Below are 18,438 nucleotides of genomic sequence, written 5' to 3' on the forward strand. Positions count from 1 at the left end.
GCACAATCTTGCTATACGGATTTCACCTCAGCAAATTAATATTCAATATTCAAGTACGAATTCACATTCCCTCAGTCAAAAATCTCATGATCCCTTGTCAAATGTCAACCATAGTATTATTGTGATTAATTATGATTAAAAATAAAAAAAATATCAATCAGAAAACTGAGATGTTAGGCAACTACATAACATCAATTCCTCATTTATCATACCACCCCACTGACATTTATATATATGTAATTGTCAAAATGGAGTATGGGAAAGGATTTCCAGCTTGCGCCGTCACCATCTGTTTCACGTCTCACATTTTTTTTTTTTCTTGGCATCTGAAATCAAAATCTTCTTTTAGTATTTCCAGACCAAATGACTAATGGAACCAGTCAAATTTCAAAACAAATAAAATATAGACATATATGCTTTATTGTTTTTCCAAGATAGGATGATGAATTTGTCTGAATCAGCTTCAGCTTCAGCTTCTTCCCAATTGGGATATAGGAGCCCCTCTCTTGGGTTTCACGCCACTGCGTACAACTATATATAATATTGCTAAATTCGTGTACAGGTGGATTCTCTGTTGTTGAGTGTATTCTAATACCTGTCAGTCTTAATGGTGACCATTGGATTAAGCATTGAGATTTGATATGGCATGCAACAGACATTTCTGTCTCATCATGTCAACGTCTATGAGAAGTTCACCTCACAAGCTGAAAAAGCTGCGACAACTGATCCTTTCAACACTTTGTATTGTATGAGCTCTGTTTGAAATATTCTCTAGGTTCCTAGCATCCTGGATATTATTGATTGATTGGTTTTTGCTTTGTTTATATTTTGGGTTCTTGGGTTTCGGGCCTTGTTTTCTTTTTTCTGTCTTCTTCTTGAACTTGCACTTTGTTCCTAACTTCGGCCATTTGGCGCGTTGTATTATTGTTGTTCTGTTTTTTGGTAGAAGGGTTTTTTCAGTTAGAACTGGTTTATATTATTATTCTCGTCCAGTTTCTATGATATTCTGCTCGCTCTTATTATCATGTCAAACAATCTTCAAGGTTGGTTGAAGGTCATCTATGTCACTTTTGCCTTCTGTTCAGCTCTCTTTCTTGGTGCTCTCAAAGGTTTCCCTTTTACTTTCTATTTCTCTTTATCTCTAACTTTTTAATTTCTTTTTGTAAAAGGTTTACACTTGGGGAAATCTGAAAGATGGGAATTTCAGGATTTGATTGTTTGTTGCAGGTTTAGTTGTGGGTCCTGTGGCTGGTTTGATTCTGATAATCGGGAATGTTGGGATAATTCTTTGGTTGTTTCCTGCACATGTTGGCTGGACATTCTATACTGTAGTAAAGTAAAAATAACCACTTTAATATCACCCTTTCCTCCTTTTTCAAGTTAAAGATACCTTTTTTTTTAATGCATTATATGGAACTTAATGGTCGGTTATTTGCAGGACTAATAGATTTGATACACCACTTAAAGTTGCCATCATGTTTGCTCTGCCTGGTTTATTTGGAATATGGTTGGGTTTAAGCATAGCTGGAAGTGTTCTTGTGGGATTGGGCTATGGGTTCTTCACTCCTTGGGTTTCAACTTTTGAGGCCTTTAGACATGACAATGAATCCAAGAAATTCTTCCACTGTTTAGTGGTATGTTTAATTTTGCCTCTGATCTACTTTTCTGAAAGCTATCTTATTGAACATTGTGATCTTTGTTTGCTTGTATGTACTATGAAAAATTAGGATGGGACCTGGGGAACTATTAAAGGAAGCTATACTATAGTCACAGATTTTGCTGATATATGTTATCATTCATTTCCCAATTACTTGAAGGAATTGCGGGAGTCCCCTCAATCAAATGAGCTTAAAACTCTAAGGTAATCTTCTTGTTTATTAGAGGTTTCACTTTAGCTTATAAAAATCATCATTGTAGACATGGTTGGAAATTTTTTAGGCTGTTTTCAGTTCTCTAGGCAACAAGTGCAGAAAGGGTAAAGTTATTTGTAATAGTTTAATCATGAATACAATACTTTCGACTATCGAATTTCTCATTCAGTCTTTAAGCGGCTAACTATCTTTTTGTAGGTTGATTCATGTGCCTGGATGTATAATTGTTGGACTGATGGGATTAGTTGTGAATATTCCTTTGTTCACTGTAATTGCTTTAGTCAAGAGTCCATATATGTTGTTCAAGGGTTGGTTTCGGCTGACAAATGATCTTATCAGCCGCGAGGGACCATTTCTGGAAACAGCTTGCATCCCCATTGCTGGTTTGACAATCCTTTTGTGGCCAATTGTTGTTGTTGGAAGCATTGTAGTGGCGATTGTCTCGAGCATCTTTATTGGGTTGTATGGATCAGCAATAGTATACCAGGTTTGGTCATACCTCAGTCACATTATAGTTTTTGGCATTCACTACTTCTGAATTCGCCAATAATGATTCTTGTGGATGCAGGAAAGATCATTTCACAGAGGTGTAGCTTATGTCTTCGCAATGGTTGCAGAATTTGACGAGTATACAAACGATTGGCTCTATCTAAGAGAGGGGACTATCCTTCCAAAGTAATCATTTTTCTAGTAACCCTTTAAACTGCCAGTGTTTTCTTTTTTTTTGGGTTGTTCTTTACTTTCGGTTTATAACTGCTGTTTTAACAAATATCCCTCAGCCAGGCCCCATTACCGGAAAAAACCGACCTACCATTCATCTGAACTGTCTGTTGGAGAAACTCGTGCAGGTGATAGAAATTTCAGTCCTGTTCCTATGGAAGCACCCGCAATGCTTGTCCCAAGCTTAGTTCACTCAAGATCAGTAAGGGAGGCAATACAAGAAGTGAAAATGGTGCAGGTATATTTTGTATTATGATGCATATGTCTTCTCTTTTCATCTCGACAAAACAAACCTATATTCTATGCAACTGTAAATAATATGTCTCTGCAGAAACACCTCATTTCCGTATCTGTGAAAGTTGCGTATTGCTACCATTGGGAGAGTAAAGCAATAGATAGCATGTCTCTGTTATCCTCTTCTAGTTTTTTCAGTATATGAACAATGAATGAAAGGGTTAGAAAGGCATAGCTGGCTTTTGCTGTTGCATTCGAATGTTTCCTAAATTTTTACATCTTCCATTTGTCTGATTTGAGAAGTCGTATCAACTGAACTTGTGAAAATGTTTGAAGCAGATATGGGGAAACATGATGAGATCCTGCGAAATGAGGGGGAGAGAATTATTGGATGCTAATGTTATAACACCGCATGACCTGTATGAGTCGTTAAAGCCGAAAAACGGCAATGAAGGAGTCATTATAAGTGTTGGTTTGCCTTGTTATACATTCTTGCAGACCATCCTTTACTCCATCAAAGCTGGTTCTGCCGGTTTGTTGCTGTTCGATAATTTTGAAGTAAACTATCTGAATAGACCAAAGGACATATTGTTAGACTGGTTCTTTCATCCTATAATGGTCCTCAAAGAACAAATTAATGTCATAAAGTTAGGAGAGGGTGAAGTGAAGTACTTGGAGAGAGTTGTTCTTTTCGGAAACAATACACAGCGAATGCAGGCTTGGGAGAATGGCAGTTTGGTACCTGAAGATGCTCTCAGAGCTGCTCAAATCCAAGGCATCAGTAGAAGGTAAGATTTCCTTCCTAAAACAACAAATTAAAGATTCAAATTTCCATTTTCTCATTCATTTACTTCACAGGTTTCATAAGGTTTTTTTTTTTTTTCTAATCCTTGATATAAGATGTTTAGTAAATTAAAATGACTGGTGTTGAAACATGAGCAGGATGATAGGAATGGTTCGAAGTGTGTCAAAGTTTCCGACTTATCGAAGGACGTTTCGACATATTGTGAAGGCTTTGATCTCGTATTCGGAAGAGGGGATGAACGCCAGCTTATCCAATTCCAATAGATCAGTTGGCTCCATGGAAAATGTTTAGGATTAGATACTTTGGTGTAAATACTTGGTAGTTTGTGTATTCAATGATACAAAAACTGAGTATAGTTGGAAAGCAATAGTCTGAATGTTTGAAATCATGGTTATTAAGATTATACATAATACGTATCATACTTTATGATATAAGTGAAAAATGATACGTATCTTAATGTAGATCGAATTAATACGATATAATAGATATATCGTATGATACGATTCATTTACCAATATGGATTGATATACTTTATTAGAGAAAATGAAAATATATTATGATTGTATATAAGAAATTTTAAATTTTTAAGAATATTTGAGATATTTTTCAAAATAACAATAAGTTAATTAAATTTTTTTATTTTTTATTATATTATTTTTTTAAAAAATGTGTCATATAATATAAAAAATTTAGTTTTTAATACATGATATTGTGGACAATTCGACTACCATGCCTGAGGCCATGCCGCTCAATTTACAAAAGCGTAAAGCCACGAGGTTTAGAGAAACGTCGGTAGTTCTCTCCCAGTTTTATGTTGAAGTCAACTTCCTGATATGCCGTGGGCTTGGGCTGTTGGGTCCTCTTGTTGAATCTGTCTCAGGCAGAAAACCCTGTAAAACTATGGACGCAAATTAATTGGGGTATTTATAGGGAAGATTTATCTGTGTACTTACTATCAATAAAATTATCCCTCCACACTCTCCCCCACATTAATAAATATATAAATGTTATGTTATTATTTAAATATATAATCGTAAATTAGTGATAAAATATTTATCAAATTATTTAATAACACATAATAAATGTACTTAAAAGTATGTACATATAACATTATTTGCTTTTTTTTTTTTTTGTTGGTAAGTGTATATATTAACAAAAAGAACAAAAGGGCCCTTAGAAAAGGACCCGAAAGTAACTTATGCTCCTCTGTCCCAACAAGAAGGATAGCTCATAATCTATATAAGGTTGAAAATGCCAACACAACAAGAAAGACAACAAATTAATCCCATAGCATTGTTCATTTGATATACATAGATTTCATTTATAACAAAACTATATATTCACACTTTTGAGTATATAATTAGATATACATATGATGTGTTATCATATAATTGAATGATTTTAAATTAAAAATAAAGTAACACTTAATCATATAATGACATATTATCTATATATATAATTATATATTTAAAAATATATACATATACGATAGAACTTATGTTTTAAAAAGTTACAAATTACAACTCACCTTGCATTAAAAAAAAAAAGAAAGTACAAAAATTTATATTGTAATGGCGAGGAAAATGTGAAGCACATGAAGGGAAGTCGGCCTCATCCAATGGGCAAGCAGCAAAAGAAGATAAGATTAATTGAAAGGTCAAGGTATAGAAGATGGGAGTGGGGGCGCGAGGACAAAAAGGATGATGGTAACGACAATGACATAGCACTAGCATTTCTATTTTCTACCCAATTCCATCATCTCATACTTGAAACCCTTTTTATTTTTTAAACTTGTTACTGCTTTCTAGGCTCCACCCCCTCCCCCCAACCCCACCCCCACAGTCTTCGCTGGCCACTACTTCACTACCCTGCCAATTTCATGCTAACTGAGTAACTGTACAATTCAGGTGTATAGTTCAAAAAATCTTGTGTCATCAAAACAGAGATGGAGAACCCAATATCGTTTGTTTATTGAAATGGTTTGGGAAGCAGTAAATATTTTTGGCAAGTTCGTTTTCCAGATAGGAACTCATATATTCAATTTAAAATTAGCGCAATCCCCTTTTAAACTAGAGTACTTATACCAACTTTTAAGCTCCGACCCTACAACTTTTAAGCAGTAAAAGGTTTAATTTTAAGTATTATTAGATAGGATTTGAACTGTGTCTATCACATTTGAAATTTTACTCTTTTCTCGTACAAACTATTGTCAATCAATACTGTAGATTTTATCTTTCACTAAACATATTCTTTTAGTCAAATAAATCAAATTAACTTTAAAATCCTCAACACGTATCCCAAAACCTATATAATAATATCTAATAAAATTAAACTCAAATCAAACTTATTCAAACTCAAATCCATCTATAAGAAATAAATATTTTTAAACTTGAATTTTAAAGGTGTTTAACTTATCAAGCTTGCGAGCTTAAAAATTTGATATAAATTCACTAAAATGACATTGTTTTATCGATATAGTCATTTTTTATCAACCACAATATTGATTTGAGTTTGAAACTCTATTTGAATTTAAATTTGAGTCGAATTTGAACTTAATTTCTCTCAAACGAGCCGAGTTTGAAAGGCTTTGAGGACTTGAGCTTAGTTGCACTTCAATTGAATCAAGCTCAAGTTTTACCCAATTCTAGTCCAACCCTAATGTCTAATACCCAACAATTACCCATCAACTCCCACTTCACACCTTCCAAATTTCATCTCCTCACCCCTTCTTCATCCCACAATTCCATTTCCATCCATAACTCTTTTACACATGGTTTATCATTACCAAGATCAAAATTCAACATGTTAAACTAATTAATATGGGAATTTACAGGATGTATTTATTTTTGGAAAAGTCTAAAGGAGTTCAGCTGCTCGTAAATTGCAGTGAATCCTAAGCTTAGTCAAAACAAAAAAGAAAAGAAAAAGGAGGTAGATAAAGAGTATGCAGAGAAACAGACAAGAATTTCCGGGATTGGGTGATAATTAACCAGCAATTGAACATGTTGTTGCAGAAGCTTCTCCGTCTATCCCGTATAAAGAACAAACAGAGGGATAGCTTCTTTTTACTGCTAAACACAGCTAGCTGTACATTAAAAACAAAAGCTTCTTAACATGAGCTAAATAAAACAATAAATTCGCAGTGGTACCTAAAAAATATATATCTGAATCCTCCACTGGAGAGAGATAAATCTAGCCATTAATAACTTTCTTCCCTTCCGTTGCTTCTTTCTTGTTTTTTTCTTCAAGGCTTTAACCGTACCCACTCGTAACGTCCTTCCATTGGCTTCTCCTTCACAAATTCGAAGTTGTACCTGCGGTTATAATTTTGAATTTTAATTTTTCTCTAGACAAACGGTTACTCGAGCTCAATTCAGCATATATCTAACGACAAATTATCATGTCAGCCATGACTGAGAAATATTAATGGTTGGAAAAGAAAAACAAAGAATTCATTTATAGAAGTACCACAAAACTGTTTGAAGTACACGAGGAAGCAACATTTTCATATACCGTGAACTGGACTTTTTGTGTACTCACTTCTCAGAATACTGTTTTAGCAGTTTTTTCTCTGCTTCAGCGAAGAATTCATCAATCTCAGATTCCGACGGCATCTTCTCCAACGTTGATTTATGGTGTGAATTTGCCTCTGAAGAAGGTTTCGCCGTTGAATCTTGGCTTTCTGAGACAGCTGCTTCAACCTTACAAGATGGCGTGCTCTCTCTCCTGAGATAATATGTAGAGTATAGCTTCAGTATTGCATAATTGATAGAGAAATAGATCACTCTATTTTGAATTCGAATTTGGAGAGACGTGGAGTTTTAAGTACTAAAATTCTAATATTCAAAATAAAAAGGAGCATTCATAAAACCTTTCTCTGCAGCCATGGTACGTCGATGTTTCAACGTCAACACTCTCATCCTGTAACAGAATTAGTTTCAATATTTGAAATAAATATCAGCCATTAAAGCTCGACAGAAAGGTAAAATTCGAGAATTTAGATAGAGAAACAGCTGGTACTAAACGGAATTAAATAAATTCATCTCCGAATTCAAATTCACCTCCAGATCTGCAAATTTTGTTATCCCATTTACTTCTTCACTGGATCCGTTACTTGAGCAACACGAAGTCGAAACACGATCATGATCTAAGTTAGGACTCGAATTCTGGCTCTCCGACGCTGTTTTAGAACTACAATTCTTTACTGTAATTTTGCGGTTGATGAGATCAATACACGACGAGGAAATTGATAGGTCTTCATTGTTTCGTTTTCTCTTTTTAGCTAACCTGGAAGTAGCAGACGCCATGGCTTCAGCTGCAGGTGCTGTAATCACACCTACTTGAGCCACCTCCAACACTGCAATTTCTGCAACTTCTGCTATACGTTCCCTCACCATTTTTTCGTTTCAATATATAAGTAGAATTTTTCTTGTTCTAGTGAGTGATTTTTTCCTTATTTGCTGTGATTGATTAGCTTGTGAGAGAGAACGCATGGGCGAATGGTTTTGGCATTTTAAGCAAGACTACGGACAATAATGGTGGTCCAGGCTCCGTTAACAGTGACGGGAAATCTGTAACGGGACGTTTGACGGCGCCGTTATGGAGACGGGTTCCGCTGAACTATAAGCCAATGAAAGTGTAACACGTGGAGTCAGTTTCATTGAGCGTGGAGACCTGCCAGAGGAATGATTGGTTCGGATTGGGAGGGTTAAAAAGGAGAAAACGGTACGGGGAAAATTTAACAGCGGAAAATAGGATTTGTGCGGATAATTTTGGATGGATGAGTAACAGATCTCGCCTCGTGCAGAAAGCTGTGTTTATAGGCAAACATAAGGTATGCCTTGAAAATACCTTTTTAACCCTTTCGTGACGTAAAATTTTCTCCCAAATAAGAACACTGCAATTTTGAAAAAAAATAAAGTTTTCCTACCATAACCAAAGTTGCAATTTTGAAAAATTTATTGTATTATATTCAATTCTTTAAGGGATATTTGTCATTTTTGAAAATATAGGGTGTAGGCTGATAGTTCAAAAATTTTCAAAGATCCCAGACTTACTTTAAATTTTCAATAACCCCTAGACAATTTCAATAAGAGTCTTAATATTTTCAAAATTTACAGTTTATTTTTTATACATGATTTTACGACAAAAACATCTATATCTATAAACAAAAAACATGGAAGAAAGAGTAAAACTAGGAAAGTGAAAAAAAAATATTGAAAATAAAAGGCTTTTTATATAATTTGAATATTTAAAATATTATTTTTAATTTTTACAAATTTAAGGTCATATGACAATTTTAAAAAATAAATTAATAGAGATAAAATTATTATTTCACTATATAATATTAGTGTTTTAACAATAGAGTTTAATTTTAGGTAAGAAATTATTATTTATAGTTGATTATTTGGTGTAAAAATGTCATTTTCACCAACTTAGAGTGAAAAACTGTGCTAGGACCAAAAGTTAGGTGGGAAAATAAACTACTCAAGCCAAAATTACACCGTGTCCAGTGTTTGCTTCTAGAATTCACAACTTTCTAAATTAACCCAATAATTAGTACCCTGCAGGTAAAACATGGTTTGATTTGATTTAGGTAATGAATGAATATTTTTTACGTCCTCAGCTGCAGCTTTGTCTGTATGCTGCTTGTCACGTGCTGTAATTATACTCACTGGCGGTGAAAACAGAAAATAAATTATATATATAATTTTTTGTTTTTTCGCAGCAATGAATTCTTAAAGATGATAATTTTAGTTTATATTTAAAGCCCTGACCGTCTCCAACCTAATTGGAAAAGATATTTTTTAATAAAAATAAAAAAAGAAAAGGAAAAAAGATAAAGGTGAAAAAATAAGATACCTATATAGTTTTATATTATTTAAATTTATTTATTTTTTATTATGTATATTAAGATGGTTAATATATATTATTTGTGATATTTGAAACAGTAAATTAGCTTTAGTTTAAGTTAATTTTATTATTTAATATGTTTATGTAGTGTTTAGAGGATATGAGAAATGAATCTTTTCCCTCGATATGAGGGTAAAAAAAAGATTTTTTCTTACGGATATAAGACGAAAAATCCTTGTTATCTTTAGAACAAAGATAGGAAATAGGATATTCGGTTCTGCCCCTCTCTGACGCCATCCATAAACTTCACTCAAGTCAAATTGTCCCTTTAAGGTAAAAAATTATATAAACTTATTCACACAATTTGATATGATAGTATTTATTTAAGTGATTTTAAAATAAAAAAATAATAATAATCAAGTTACTCAATTATAAATGATCATATCAGTTTGTATAATTTATTTGTATAATTTATTTGTATAATCTTAAAATATTCACTTTGACTTAGACGTAAACATCTTGTTTGTTAGTATTTTGCGGTGATACTTGTATTTGGTGGGTGGTTCCGTTTACGTTTGGTGGCGAATCAAAACCATTACTCTTTATTCCCTAACATACTCTTGGGTAGAGGAAGAGTCGCTGACTGCTGCGACAACGTTTTGAGTAAAATCTGACTGACAGCTTCGAATATTCCACGTTTTTAATGGAGGGTCCACGTATTTCATGCTTAGCCCAAAACTGTTAATTTTCCAGAACAATGGCATTGAGAGTACATGCTAACTGTGAGAAATTTTACTTGTTAGTTGTTACTGACAGTACTGGAACCATCAATTCGTCGAGCATGGTAAGATCTTCATGTTAAGAGCTCAGTCAAAACAAAAGAAATAAAATAAGACAGTCATGTTGAGAACTCAGTCAATGATACCGATTCGTTTGGACAACATTTTCGGCGTCCAGACAAAACTGGTTGGATAGAGAGAGTTTTAGAAAAAGAGTCATCGTCAGAAAAAAAAAAAAGTGTCTGTTGTTCACTGAAAAATCATTAAAAAAATTGAAATTTTAACATTAAAAAATTATTAATTTATTAAATTATTAAAAGAAAATAATATAAATTTATAAGATTTAATGAAAAAATAATATTTTTATTTTTATTTTTAATAAAAAATTTTAACTAAAGTTAATCTATAAATAAATGTTTACAATTTTAAACTGTTACGATTATATTTTTGAGATTAGATTAAAACGAAGGTAAAAAATAATCTTTTGGCCTATATATATATTAACTGACTGGATTCAATAATTTTGAAGTCAGTTACTAAACTTAAAATTTAAGTAACAATAGAAAAAATTTCATATATAAAAGAATATGAATTTAAAATTTTTTAATAATATTTTATAATTAAATATTTTACTTGTTAATGAAATAATATTTGGGATTAATTATTAAATTTAAAATTTTTGAAAACAACAATTCGACTTTAATAAAGTTTATCAACAAAGAAAAAAAGTTGAATTAATTAGAAGTCTAACCAATACAATCATGTGGGATGATGTTTTCATTCTAACTACTTGTAAGGACCATCTAAAGAATTAAAATATTATTTTTACAAAATAGGAACATAACCATTTCTCACACGTGTGTATATAGTCATTTCAAACTTAAATATAATTAGATTGATTAGAGACATAAAAAAATTTAAATTTAAGTCTTATTAATTATTAATTTTGTGCATAATTATCATATCCAATCAAAAACAGTATCAAGAATGCCTTTTTAAGTTTGTTTTTATTTGGATTGATTTAAATCGAATTTACCAATACTAATAAGATTCCAAGAGGTAAAAAATATAGTGCAATGGGATGGAGTAAGACAAGAGAAGTCAGTCTAGTGATGGGAAGAGGCCAAAAATGGATTTAAAAGCAAAAAAAAAAAAAAATCAATCAAATAATTAAAGTAACAAAAAAGAGTGGAAAAAAGTGGTCACGTGAGAAAGGCGGCCCAAATTAACAAGCAAAAAAGTAATGATTGTCCGATAAAAGATTCAAATTAAAGGTGGCCTAACATTATTATTAGGAGCATAAAATCAATTTCAAAGATGGAAAAAAATAAAGTAAGATTCCTTTGGCGTTTGTTAGAAAGTGAGAGAAGAGACAAACGCACATGGACCTTACGTAAGGGTGGGCACAGAAAACTAGGGCTCATTTATTATTATAATAATTAATTGTTATCTTTAAGAATTTGGGGCAGCGGCCGAGGGAGGGAAACCCCTTCGTCAAAGTTTCAACTTTAACCTCGATCTCGGTTGGTTGTTATCGTATAATTACATAATTGTGTTATAAATATAAATAATATATATAATTTTATATATAAATAATTATATATTATTATATAAATAAATAATTTTAAATTAAAAATAATATAATATATAATTATACGATAATATATTATTATTTATATATAAAATTATATATATTATTTTTATATTAAGTTTATTCGTAATTATAACCTCAGCAAATATTCCCATTCCCATTTTCCAACCAACCTTTAAATTTTCTTTTCCCTTGGTCATTTTACTCGTTGTGATGCATGTGTTTAATTTTGTTATTAATTTAATATTTTAAAACGTAATTAAGTAAATTAACTATTTTTAGAAGATGTGTGTATAAAATTAGCAGACAACTCAACTAATAATAACTTTGTCTTCATCTCTAACCATTCAACACTTTCAAAAACCTTTACCCTTTTCATCAAACTTATTATCACTTCCAACAAACTTATTATCAAATTCTCACTAAAAAAAACCGAAATCATGTGAGAAATTTCATTTGATATAACTATAAAAGGTATATTTTGTTGTTATTGTTATCAATGCTTCATATGATTTTATAGAAAAATAGCGTTAAAAAAACATATTAACGAGTCGATTAAGTAAGGTATACGTAATCTACTGTAATAGACGAATTTATATCTATTGGACTAATTGTAATTTTTCTTTTGTTATTTAAAATGGGGGTTTTTTAATGCAACTTTACATGTATTATATTCTATGTCATCAAGAATTTGGGCATGTAGGAGTACCCTACATGACAATATTCATAGGTTGAAGAATGCAAATTTTATGTGTGAAAATGAACTAAGAGAAAGAAGTGTAGGGCCTAATGTGTCATACTTAATAATTGTCACTAACTTATTTTCCTTTATGTTTTGTAGATAATACGTGATGATGGCGACTGAATGGAAGCGAGTCAGGCATGGGTGATGATGAGAGGGATTGTATCATGATTGAGATTTATATGATGTTTATCTTATTTTATTTTTATGATTTTATGTTTATGTGTTATACACACTGAGTTGTTTTATAATATGACATCTTTTGTACATTTAGAACATTATGAAAGTTTCTTAATGTGAGGTTGTTTTGGTCGTAATTTGAATGTTTATTTATGTAAACTTATATTTAAATGTTTAATCATGCAAAAGTATGGACAACAGTTATGGAGAAGGGTATTACAAAGAGATAGTGGTCGAACTCTTTCTACACTATAGTTCATTGCATAGTCAATGCGGTTCATTAGTGTTAGGATGAATAGACTAGTTTTGATACTGTATTTATTTTTTATATTTTCCAAACTCACACATTTAACTTTAGAGTAAGGTTATGTGCAAACGTTTTTTAGTTTTTTTAGCGCGCACACACACACACACACACATATATATATATATAAAATGTGTCAAAAATTAGGTGTCACCTTATCTTTAATTAATTTAAAATAACTCACACACACACACACACACACACACACACACACACACACACACACACACACACACACACACATATATATATATATATATATATATATATATATAATGTGTCAAAATATAATTAGGTGTCACCTTATCTTTAATTAATTTAAAATAACTTAATTATACGATAACATATCATATATATACTTATTATATACTTCAAAGTGTATGCACATAGCTTTACTGTTAACTCTGTAAGTTGTCCTATGTTTTTAGAGTTAGATTAGATATAGTTTTAAAATATAGATCAAACTAACTGATTAGGTCAGTCTAATCGAGACTCAGAAGGTAAGATCGATTTTGGCTTGCCCCAAAATCAAATTAGCAACTGCATCAACGTGGATGCGGTCCAACCAATAAAATATTTTCGGTTCACGGTTTGACCCTGACCCAATGTAATGAGGTCAAGTGAAGCAAGTAACAAATAAAATGTTGGTGGGTCTAAGAGGGAAAAATATATTTACACAAAACGGTTACAATGATAAAGGGCTAAAACAACTTTAGATTTTGCTCTCTCTTTAGAAAAGCCATGCAATTGGTAAAAGAAACAGAAAAAGTGATTGAGAGAAAAAGGGAACAAAAAAAAAAAAAACCAAAAAGTAAAAATTAAAGATGCATACATTCATGCATATATACATACATAATGCTTCAATGGTCCTCTCTATCAATTCCAAAAGCACTTATTTTTCCTTTCTTCAGCTTTAGCTCGACATCCTTTTTAAAAGCCCTTCTTTTTGCTGCATCAGTCTCTTTTTATCCACATCTTTCAATTTCGACATATTTATCGAAAATATGTAGTTTTTGACCTATGAGAAACTGCCACGTGTGTTTCATGCAGTGATTGCGTTGGCGAAATGTGAGGCACAACGTAAAATGTTGAAAATATGTAGTTTTGGAGGTATCGATTGGGACGAAGAGAAGCTGTGACTTGTAATCATGCTTTGCGTGATTGCGCTGTAACCTGGCCAGGCTTGAAAGAGAGACAACGACGATGTGCTGCTCCTCTTTATTGCATTATATATGACAACTCAAGTTTTCACTTTTTTTTTTTTCTTACAAGGTAGTAAAACCTTACCATAAGATGTTAGTGAAACTGACGAAACACCGAATTTTCAGAGAAAAATTTTATTTTTGTTATATTTATAAAATTTTAATTTATTTAATACGATAAATATAAATTTAATCACTATCATAGTTATCAATATAATATATATATCCTTAATTATTAAAGAAAACACCTTGCGTTAAAAAAAAAAAAAATTTATCATAGCTCTGCACTTTTAAATTATCTAGGGCTTTCCAATAAATTTTAAATTAAATAACAATAAATATATGATGACAAAAAAACCAAAAGAAAATGAATCGGTAGAAAATGGTAAGCGAAGAAATTAGGACCACGCTGTGAAGTATGCGGCGAGAGCAGTGATAAGGGTTGGAGTTACACCGAGTTTATTTGAGTTTGAATTTAAATTTAGTTCAGACGAGTTTAAAATAAATTTAGTTTAAAAAAATTCGAATTTAAATTTGAGTATGAGAGTTCAATATTTTCAAATTTGAGTTTAAATTCAAATTTTAGGATTATTCAATTTGTAAAGCTCAAGAGCTTAAAAAAGTTAAAATAAATTGATTAAAATAATATTATTTTAGTATTGAATCAAATTTAAAATTCAATTTGAACTCAATTTTTTTTAAATAAGTTAAATTCAAATATTTTTAAAATAAGCATAAATTTAAACATAAATATAATTTTATTGAAATAAATTTAAATTTAGATTAATTCGAATATAATCTTACTAATAAAAGGGAGTTTAAATGGTTAAAAAAATAAACTCTTTTTAATCATATTTTAATATTAAAATTTTTAATTAAATTTTATATATTTGTCGTGATGGTTCAGGCCAAAAAAATTACTGCTGACTCCAGTAAAATTTTCTTCGAAGTGGTTGACGCTGTTCTGTTCAAAGACTTGTGGTCCAGTTTCGAAGACTCAATTAAGCTGAGTTAAGTACCGACCGACTTAGAAGCTTGCTCCATCGCTGTCAATATTACGTTTACACGTGTCGCCTTTTCACTGCTCAGTCTGATTACTTAGCTTATCCCTGCACACTGCTTGATAGTTGTCTCTGTTTGCTCAGGAACCTTGGAGAAGGAAACAGATTCTAACCGGCGATCGTCTTTTGCGCTTCCTGTCCATTTAACAGCACATGATTAATTGCTAATGTTAGCGTAAATTTGTTGTGTAGGTAAGTTTGTTGTTGCATGTGGGGCGGGATAAGAAACCGAAGGCCTTCATCATGTTCTAAGTTAATGTGTCCCGTGGGGCTCATTTGCAATGTTTTTAAATTTAGATTAAATCATTTGGTTTGATTAATTAAATTATGAACTAATATATAACCTGATATGTTTTACTATTAAATTAAATTTATATATAAATATTGATTTTTTAAAATTTTAATTAAATTTAATAAATCTTTTAAATCGAAATAACTATTTGAAATCAATAATTTATAATTAAGTTTTTTCTATTTATGTAATAAGAGATTAATTATTTAATTAATATATAAAATTATGTTTTATATATTTCATATATTTTATATTTAAAAAATTCAATATTATTTAATATTATTTTAAAAACTATATAATAATTTAATAATATATTAAATCAATTAATTATTCGATTTTAAAAATATTTCTTATTGGATGACAACCGATGGCAAACAAATAGGGGAAATTGGAAGAAATTTTGTACACTCCCATCTTCCAACACGTGGCGTGACCTCCACCACAGATTTACACATACATTCCCTCATAATGTCAATCTATTAATTTCTAATTATGATATGTGTGTCATATATGGTTGATTCATCATAAGTTAATTTCTTATTCATTTGTGACATGTGCACGATTTTTTAAGGAGCGGTGCTAATTTGAGTATATATTTGTACGGTTATATATTATTTTATTATTAATTTAAAATTATTTATTTATATGATAGTATATTTATATAAATATATATTTATGTACTAAAATATATATATAATTTTATTATTTTTAATATATAATTAGATATATAGATGATATATTATAATATGATCGAGTATTATTTTAACTTTGATTTAAAATTAATTAATTATATAATAATACTTTATGTTCGTGTACTAATTTATATATACAAAGTTGTTTACACATTCATAAAACCTTTGGTGAAAATAGTCATTTGACCCCCCCCCCCTCTCTCTCTCTCTCTATCTCTCTCTCTCTCTCTATATATATATATATATATATATATTGTAAAAAGGTATTGATTATGGTTCAATTTGGATTGGATTGTACCCAAACTATAAACTATTTTCTTAAAATTTATTAATTTAAGCTAAATTATTTTATAAACTAAACTAAATTATAGTTTTTAAATAATTTAATTCGATTATATAGTTTGAATCAAATTATACTCATTCATACAATTTAATAATATTTTTTCCTATTTTTTAGCAAGAAAATCTGCAAAATTAATAAGAAAAATCCACAAAAAAGCTAGGTATGTGCAACAAGTTGTGTAGAAGGGATTTGAAATGTTGAAATTGATTCCAAGGCAAGTCTACATATAAAGTAATTTTGTTTAACTCTAAAGAGGCGTTTGGTTAAGGTTATAAAAAAATTACTTTAGTAATATATTTTTTATTATTTATATTATTTTTTTATTTATAAATAATAATAAATTTAAATAATCTTCTATTATCAATAGTGATGTGATAGATAATATAAGATATAATCTAATTATCATCTCCACTTTAAATATTAAAATATTACTAGATAATCTTGATTTTATTATAACTATATTATTATTTATTAATTTTTTAAAATAAAAAATAGTCTTATTTTCAATTAATATTATAAATAAAATAAAAAATATTTTAAAATATTATATCTAAATGTATTTAAGTAAAATAATATACTAGTATTTTTTTATTATCTTTAATCAAATCCATTAATTATTTATATCTATCAATTTTTATAAAATTTTATTAAATAAAATAATAATTTATATCTAATAATTCTGAAAATAATATATCCTTAAAATAATTTTTAATTTGTGGTAATAAAATATTTTTTAAACAAAAAAATGCCCCCTAATTTATTTATCATATTTTTATAACCTCTGAAGAATTAATGATTTATTATACCGCCCTTAAATTAAGATTGTTTTAATTAATTATCCTTAAATTAATAATTTTAAAATAAATATATAATTTATAAATATATAAAAGTGGGTCCGATGACATGGGGCAAGCCTGCAGTCAGAAGACACTGAGCAAAGTACCTTCTCAGCATTGGATTCCAAAATTTGTCCTCCCGGAGGGAAGTGAAAACGATGCAAGTAAATCGCATTTTATGGGGGTGGGCCACAAGCCAATTCACTTATTGGTACATGTACTCATAACTAGTAGGAGAAAGGCAAGGGCATTGATGAATAGGTTCGGATATTATTAGAACTAGAACCAGAATCAGAATCAGAATCAGAATTAATCTAATTTCTTTTTGGAGAATTGTCAGAAATAAGATTTCATCCTCTTTCCATATTCGCTTCTCATATATCCTCCTTGCACAGCAATGCAATACTTCTCTTTTCCTTCACTTGTCTCCTCCCAACACAGCAAACTCGAACATTACTTTTAGCCCTTCTTTTCTTTTATGGTTTTGAGCTTTTATTGTTGGGTGTTGTAATAGTTAATGTGTATACTGTCGCATAATTTTAACCAAACAGACCCATCTCCATCTATGCATTTTGAAGACTGGGCGATGAAGTGGCATTATCCTTGCATAAAGATGATTTTTGTTAACGTCTGCAATTTTTTTTAAGTTTAATACTCTAATACTATTTAATTAAAGTTCTTCAAAGTTATATGACTTTCATGGATGTTGTTAGATCTTGATATAGTAAGAAAGTGATTATAGTCTGATAGTAATTGTTGAAATTATGGGAATTGGTCCTATAGCAATAGGAAACTATTATTTAGTATGGGGGTATTAGGGAATTTGAGACAAACAGTAACTCATGCTTTCCTATTATAGCTTTTAGATGAGATTATATATTTGTTTGTGTTTTATCTCAATCTATAAACTAGTATGATATTTGTCTGTTAATT

General features: G+C 30.3%; 2 protein-coding genes across 2 annotated transcripts; one reads left to right on the top strand and one right to left on the bottom strand.

Moving 5' to 3' along the window:
• Positions 1-381: 381 nt before the first annotated feature.
• On the top strand, positions 382-4,059 carry LOC123207111 (uncharacterized membrane protein At3g27390-like). The gene is made up of 9 exons (XM_044624367.1): positions 382-1,109; positions 1,228-1,336; positions 1,439-1,634; positions 1,728-1,861; positions 2,070-2,358; positions 2,440-2,546; positions 2,655-2,829; positions 3,165-3,613; positions 3,768-4,059. The coding sequence occupies exons 1-9, from the start codon at positions 1,025-1,027 to the stop codon at positions 3,919-3,921; spliced, it is 1,698 nt and encodes a 565-aa protein (XP_044480302.1). The 5' UTR covers positions 382-1,024; the 3' UTR covers positions 3,922-4,059.
• Positions 4,060-6,587: 2,528 nt separating this feature from the next.
• On the bottom strand, positions 6,588-8,118 carry LOC123207112 (cyclin-dependent kinase inhibitor 1-like). Its single transcript, XM_044624368.1, has 4 exons — positions 7,692-8,118; positions 7,502-7,551; positions 7,171-7,356; positions 6,588-6,944 (listed from the first exon to the last, which is right to left on the bottom strand). Exons 1-4 carry the CDS (start codon positions 8,025-8,027, stop codon positions 6,875-6,877), a joined length of 642 nt encoding a protein of 213 aa, XP_044480303.1. The 5' UTR covers positions 8,028-8,118; the 3' UTR covers positions 6,588-6,874.
• Between the last annotated feature and the right edge of the window lie 10,320 nt (positions 8,119-18,438).

Source organism: Mangifera indica, unplaced genomic scaffold (assembly GCF_011075055.1).
Source record: "Mangifera indica cultivar Alphonso unplaced genomic scaffold, CATAS_Mindica_2.1 Un_0060, whole genome shotgun sequence".
Classification (NCBI taxonomy): Eukaryota; Viridiplantae; Streptophyta; class Magnoliopsida; order Sapindales; family Anacardiaceae; genus Mangifera; species Mangifera indica.

Coding starts and splice junctions, on each gene's coding strand:
- LOC123207111 (XM_044624367.1), top strand. CDS start 1,025: ATGTCAAACAATCTTCAAGGTTGGTTGAAGGTCATCTATGTCACTTTT. Junction 1,635..1,727: donor AATTCTTCCACTGTTTAGTG/GTATGTTTAATT, acceptor ATGAAAAATTAG/GATGGGACCTGGGGAACTAT. Junction 2,547..2,654: donor GAGGGGACTATCCTTCCAAA/GTAATCATTTTT, acceptor TCCCTCAGCCAG/GCCCCATTACCGGAAAAAAC.
- LOC123207112 (XM_044624368.1), bottom strand. CDS start 8,027: ATGGTGAGGGAACGTATAGCAGAAGTTGCAGAAATTGCAGTGTTGGAG. Junction 7,552..7,691: donor CAAAATTTGCAGATCTGGAG/GTGAATTTGAAT, acceptor ATTCTGTTACAG/GATGAGAGTGTTGACGTTGA. Junction 7,357..7,501: donor TACCATGGCTGCAGAGAAAG/GTTTTATGAATG, acceptor ATATTATCTCAG/GAGAGAGAGCACGCCATCTT.